Source organism: Sciurus vulgaris (assembly GCF_902686455.1).
Source record: "Sciurus vulgaris genome assembly, contig: HiC_scaffold_289_arrow_ctg1, whole genome shotgun sequence".
NCBI lineage: Eukaryota > Metazoa > Chordata > Mammalia > Rodentia > Sciuridae > Sciurus > Sciurus vulgaris.
Window position 1 is genome coordinate 114,962 of NW_027632763.1, and position 7,469 is coordinate 122,430.

General features: G+C 32.6%; 1 protein-coding gene across 1 annotated transcript in view; it reads left to right on the forward strand.

The window, feature by feature from the left end:
* Positions 1-4,093, forward strand: part of LOC306652566 (adenosine deaminase domain-containing protein 1-like) — a gene marked incomplete at both ends in the record, with an annotated part of 32,701 nt that extends 28,608 nt beyond the window's left edge. Inside the window, 2 exons of the mRNA XM_079125393.1 lie at positions 464-596; positions 4,088-4,093. Of these exons, the coding sequence (XP_078981519.1) occupies positions 464-596; positions 4,088-4,093 (139 nt within the window). The remainder of the gene's footprint in view (positions 1-463; positions 597-4,087) is intronic.
* Positions 4,094-7,469: the final 3,376 nt, after the last annotated feature.

Genomic DNA, 7,469 nt, shown 5'->3' on the forward strand with positions numbered 1-7,469 from the left:
GGATGTATACATGTTATTAAGTTAAATTTTTTTGGCACTATACAATTTCAAGAGATTTGATGTATGTATATTACCTATGTAACCATCACCCTGTCAAAATATTGCCCTTTTTCATCATCCTGGAAGATAATTTCTGTGCTCCCTTCCAGTCAATCCAAGGAAGAACCACTGTTTTATATCACAATAGCATTAATTTTACTTCAAAAAACAAAAATATCCCAACTATCAATCTTTTGCCTTATTTTTGATATAATACTATAAAAACTTATAGCTAATTTAAGATAAACTAGCTTCAGAAAGTAAATATTCAGAATTTTATATGAAAATAGTTCATTACATGCACTGTACATAACATCATTGTGATTAATAAATATATGTAGACTCTGTTGATTTTAATCCCTACAGTTGCCAAAATAAATCATTAAATAATGATTAATGAATGTTTTGTTCCTCTCTACTTTAGCTCTCCATTTAAAAGTGGTGTGTCAATGGCAAGTCAGCTTTGTAAGGCTGCAATGTTAAGTCGATTTAATCTGCTTGCCAAGGAAGCTAAAAAAGATGATTTACTTGAAGCTAGTACATATCATGCAGCTAAGGTAAGGTCCTTAAAAGAATGAAATTGATCATAGAAATAAAGACCCTTTTGTGGTATTTTATGATGATTATATGTAACAAATCTTATTGAATAGTTGTGGAACATAAGATAATATCATGTAATGGTAGGATTAATTTTTAAATGAGTACGTGGCAAATTGTATATGTACATAAGTGTTGCCACTTGAAGAAGCTCCCTTAGTGTGGTGTATATTGACCCTGAAACTATTACCCAAAACCTTTTATGTCATACCCAGAAAAACAAAATGATAAAATCTTTCCTGTGTATCACATTGTTAACATTAGCTTGTTAAGGATCTAAAAGTAATACATAATGTAAGATAACAATATCAATTTATTTTCTTAAAGTTGTGAAAAAATTTTGAGTATCTAATTTGAATCTGGTTTAGTAGGTGATGTAGATAGCATTTTTTCTCTTTAAATTGTTTTTTCTATGCAAACATAATTTTATTTAAAGTAGAAAATTTGGAAGTTTTTTCTTAAACACAGAGGACAGTATTTACACTTATGTGTTCCCATAGTTTCCAAAAAAGGTGTGTGTGTGTGCACGTGCACATGCACACGTTGGTATATGTTATGGTGTGATGCAAACAGATGAATCAGATGAATAGTATACATTATTTCTTAATTTATTTAAATGTAGAACCTTCCTTCATGAAGTATCTTGCAGGATAAGTGATCTAAGCTCCAAGCTTATAAACATGACAACCTAAAACCATAAAAGAAAAGGTGACCAAAACAGCAACAGACTAAATGTTAACAAAGTTGAGCAACACAGGACAATGTAGAAAGTGTATTATAAGAAGCGAGACAAAAGATATTTGTGACCTTATTGCCTAGGAAAAGGGAAGAAGAAGCCTTGAAAATATGCAAATGTGTCTCTCGGAAAAGTGAGGAAATGCATTTGTTTAGTTTGTATGGAGAGCAAAACAAAAACTGGGCAAGGCTCAGGATCGTGCATTTTTTTCATTGACACTTATCCTATCCAGAGAGCCTGACATTTAATCTAAGGGGAAGAATTAATGCCCATGGGATCCCAGAATAGAAAGGTCATTTGAATCTTCAGAAGGATGAGGAAACATAAAAGTTTTTCAGCATCAAAGGGGCAATCATGGAGAAAAAGATAGCTGAAGTATACACAGGAGCTAGACGAGCATCCAGCAGGAACACGTTTTGAAGATGGTAGTGTTTGCCATTGATGTGGAAGGATGAGTGAAACTATGGAGGTTACAGTCCCTCTCCTTGAGTATACAGGGTTAGAAGTGGCCTTGAGATACCTATAATCCAGTCTGCTGCTTTGTATATGCAGGAACAATTTCTCTGATGTTGGCAAACCTAGGCATGGCACAGAGCAGGTTCCTCATAACTACTGGTTAAATGAATGAATAATCGAACAAATGAAAAATAAATGAAAGAAATATCTGATTCTAAAGGCAAACAAAAGAGAATGGTCTACTTCATTCTTTGGCAGTAGCTAAAATTGTTAATTGTGAATAATAAACAAGGTTACTTTTAAATATCAGGAAAGTAGTCTTGCAAGTTGCATATCTTGGCTGGGAAATCAACTGTGAATTAAATCACACCCAAGGAGTCTGCAAGATTCTCTGGATAGGTAAGTGAAAATGCACTGCAGATTAACTGATCATCAAAAGTAAATGTGACTGGTGGTGATCTGCTCTGATGCTCATGACAACTCAGAAAGCACAAATTAAACATGACCATAAACCCACCTTTTGTAGCTCTGAACAAGAAATCATGTCATTAACTACAAGGGCTTTATTTGTATAATTGTCAGAAGGAGAACACACACACACACACACACACACACACACACATATACACACAATTTCTTTTAGGACACCTCCAAAATGTGATAATATTCTGATTGATCTGGTAAATTAAGCTGTGTACAATTAGGGTTAAGCAGTTTTCTCTTGAGATACCATGCTTACTTAACAAAGAATATCTGGACAGACCTTTAAATTAAAAACTTCTTAAAATAGAAACAACTTTCATTCACTATGTTATCAACTGTCTGGCACCATATTTGTATCCATTTCCTAGAAGAATGAAGGTTCTTTCAAAATATATCTGTCATTTCTCCACAGTAGCTGATCAAACCTGCCACTGAAAAATGTTCTGAACACGCTACTCATAGTACAAGCATGGTTTATTTCTATCAGAGACTAACTGCTGGTGTGTGAAAGAAACTCATTAAAAATCTTACTGTGATCTTACATTGTTAAAAAGCAAAAGGAAAAAAAAATCCAAGAGGGAAAGAAAGAGAGAAAAAAGCTTAATGACTGATACCCTGAGCCTATGAACTCTCATATGGTACTTTTCTCTCTTGGTCTTCTTTAGCAAGCAATTAAAGAACACTATTAGTTCTGGGAATATGGCATACATTGGTTGTTTGGGGAAATCAAGTGCATTAAAACAATTTTATTTTATGCTAATATCATGGAAAGTTAATGAATGAGATCAGAATATTGTACTATAAGAAAATGATGGAAAATAAACAATAATATTATTTACTTCGATCTTAAAATGAGGTTCACGTCACAAGAAGCTTCTGTGTAGTCTTCACTATCATTGAGTTGGCCCTTTAAAAACAACACAATGGTGTTGAAAACTTTACTGAAAGAGGAATGAATAAAATCACCATATCCTTTGAACTATACTTCCTTTTTTCTGGAAATTTTAAAACTAGGACTTTAGACCTGCAGGTTTTGTTTGGCTTTACAATACCTGAAAGTACAGATCAGAATGATGCTCAATTCCCATCACAAGTGTGATAGAATGTTTCAAAGAGAGAGCCTCAGTAGTACAGTGGACTCTATGAATGAGTGGCATGAACTGCAGCAAGTCCAAAGTAAGGTCAGCCATCCAAATTGGAGCCATCAAATGTGGCACCCTACAATGCAGCAATGGAATATCAGCCACTGGGCCTTGATGATACACAAAGTTTGGGGAACTTAAACCTTAAGATGCAGAGGAGGGTGGAACCAGTAGGGTAGACATCCATTTATCTTTCTGGTTTTTCTCACCACAGCCTATTTCCTGGAATATAGATTATTAATTTTCGATACCATTACAACATAGCCCCACCCTATTCCTTTGTATCCTTGAACACTAATAGATTTACTTGTTGGAGTAGGAGAAAATAACAAGATTTCAGGTCAAGACTTGGTTCTGCCACTTACTAGCTATGCAACAATGACGAAGACCCATGGAAAAGTCCTGTTTTCCCCTTTACAAAGCAGGGATAATACCAGCCTCAAAAGGTGTTGGGAAAATGATTTATATGACAGTGAGCCATAAACTATAAAATATTAATCAATCCTAGTTATTCTCATCCTTTTACTGTTTCCTTTGCTCCCTTGGCTTTATGATGTATTATTATTATTATTATTATTATTATTATTATTTGACTGTCATCATTCAGGTAATCCCTACTTTTTATCTCTTACAGAGTTGATTGACACAGCACAAAGCCCTAAACTGAATTCTGTTTCTACCTCTGGTGTGACTTTACACAAACAATTCAACCTCTCCAATCTTGATTCTTCAACTTCAGGATAAAGACCAATTTCTAGGCTATTAGACCTCACATATGCTTCCTGCAACCAAGAAACCCCTTTGCTCTAGCTTTCTCCCAAATAAACTGTCTCCTAAAACAAAGATCAGGCAAAATAGAAATAAACTTAAATGAAATATACAGATTTAGAAAGAAAACACTGAGATTCTAAGACTGATGATGTTTTATAGTATAATCACTTTTTTGTGGTAGGAATGCGAATTTTTTATTGGTTCTTTTAAGTTATACATGATAGAATTCATTTTGATATAATTATACAAGCATGGAATATATGTTATTACCCCCCCCCCTTTTTTTTTTTTACAAAAAATCTCAATTATCCTAATAAGTGAATTAATTTTACATTAGATGACTAATTACAAGAGTAAGTCCCCTTGATAGTCCCCTTGATAGTCTCCACACCCTCTAAGACATGTGGACTTGATGTCTTCTAATTACACTTGTCATCTCTTTGGACTTTAGATTCCTAAACCTTACCCTGAGCCAATTCTTATTTGAGTGTTACATGGTCCTTTTGAGTGTTACATGGTCTTGAAATATGTGTCACTGTCTCTGATGAATGCTTTTGTTTGGTTTTGTTGTTTTATTCTCTGTTGTTTTATTCCTCCCATACACACTGGAGATATTCCTTCTGTTTCCTTAGGAAGATGAAATTAGTATCTTTTCCAATGTATTTCAAAAAACAGCATTAATGACAAAGGTATGAAATTGTGACAATTCATAAAACATGTAAAATTTAATATACAATAGCTAATAGCATGAAAAGAATTACATTTTACAGTGCTTATGTGATTTTGTTTATATGTGTGTACAAATGTTCCCAATAATTAATCTTTCTATCCCCTCCCATCTTCTCCTCTGTCTCCTTCTCTTCTCCCCTCCTCTCCACTTACCCCTGCTTTCCCTTTCCTTCACCTTATCCTGCCTTCTTCACCTTCCTTTAACCCCAGTTCTAAAACTGGGATGAAACAAATTTGCTGTCATGTGTGTGATATTTATAAAATACTTAACTTGTATAATTATAAGTGGGCTAATTCATTGAATGGATATAAGAATTATAAATATATAGGCACCGAACATTAGTACATGTAAAGATTCAAAACAGATATTAATGTATCTGAAAGGGGATATGCTGTAATTCAGTAATAGTAGGGGACTTTGATATGCCACTTTCAATGATGGACAGGTGACCCAGAGAGAAACATAAAGTGCACTTTATACATAACAATTAACATAACAGCAGTGGAATATACATTCAAGTGCCCCTAGAACATTCTGAAGTACAGATTATATGTTAGAACACAAAACAAGTATTAATCAATTTAAGAAAATCAAAATGACGTTGAGTATCTTTTCTGAATAAATGATATTGAAACTAGAGATTGATAAAAGAAGGAGTCTTAGAATATTCACAAATACATGGAAATTAAACAACATGAACTGGAAAATAAAAAAAATAAAATGAAAAAATTAAAGTGGAAAATTGAAAAAATGTTTAAGCAAGCAAAACTCAAAACACAATATTTGAAAACTTTATATATAGTACAATCACTTTGTAAAAGACAATTACTAGCAAGAAACACCTATATCAAAAACAAAGGTCAAAATTGGTGGGACAGTGGTGCACTCCTATAATTCCAGAAGTTCAGGAGGCTGAGGTAGGATAATCACAAGTTCAAAGCCAGCCCTAAGCAATTTAGTGATGTCCTGTTTCAAAAAAAAAAAAAGAAAACCAAAAAACAAAAAGGGCTTCAGATGTCACTCAGTAACTAAATGTCCTGGGTTCAATCCCTCATACCAGAAAAAATAAATAAAAAGGAAATCCCAAATAACCCCATGTTATACTTCAAGGAACAAGATAAACACAAACAAATCAAGTATAAAAGAAAGTGATAAATATCAGAGTACAAATTAATGACATATACTAGAAGAAAACAAAATATAAATCAAATTTAATTGGTTTTGTGAAAACTGACAAAGCTTCAGCAAAACTTATAAAAGAGAGGACACAAATAAATGAAATTATACAAAAAATGGAGACTTTACAAGTGGTTCTACAGACATAAAAAAGAATTGCAAAATACTACGATGAATATTACACTGAAACAAATAAGAAAACCTAGAAGAAATTGATAAATGCCCTGACAAATATATTCTAAGAGAATTGAGTTAATAAAAATATGAGGAAATTGATTCAGTCATAAATATTCTCCCATCAAAAAAGCACAAGGTATTATGACTATTACTTAACTCTACTAAACACTCTAGGAATTATTAATTCTAATGATTGCAAACTCATCCAAAAACTGAAGAAAAGGACATATTTCAAAACTCATTTGATCAATCCAGCATTACCCTGATGCCAAAGACAATGAAAAAAAGAAATGAAAATTAAAGTTCAATATCCCTCACAAATGTAGATAAAAAATTTTCAATAAGGTATTAGCAAACCAAATTTAAGACGATATTAATGGAATTACTCTCCATGATTAAGTGGGATTTTTCCCAGTGAAATGAGAATGGTTCAACATATGTGACTGACAAATGTGATATAGCACATTAACAAAATGAATGACAAAACTGTGCAATCATTTCTTGATAAACACAGAAAAACATTAAACAAATTTCAACATCATTTCTTTATAAAACTTGACACAAGAAATGGAAAAGAAAAGTATGTCCATATAATAAAGGACATATAAGACAAACCCAAAGAAAATATCAAATTCTAAGTGGGGGGGATTTAATTTTTTTCTAAGATCAGGAACAAGATAATTATATCCACTCTCACCACTTCTATTCAATTACAAGAAGTCTGAGTCAAGTGACCTTTCAAGAAAAGGAAAGAAAGGAGACTCACATTAAAAAAGGAAGGAAGAAGGCAAAATGTTCCTTGACAGAAAACATAATCTTATATAGACAAAACACAAATCCTTACTAAAAAAATTGACAGAAATAATAACTGAACTCAGTAAAGTTGTAGTATATAAAAATCACTAGGATTTGTATACCCTAAAAATAAACTATCAGAAAAAAAAGGAAACAACCCTGCTTACAACAATACCAACAAAATTATAAGGGTAATTAGAAATAAAATTAACCAAGGTGATGACACATCTGAGCACTGAAAACTATTAAACATTTTAGAAAGCAGTTATAAGAAAATACAAAAAGGAAAAACATACTGTGGTCATGAATTAGAAGAACTAGTAATATTTAAAGATCTGCATTTCCCAAAGTGTTCTAAGGAGTCGAT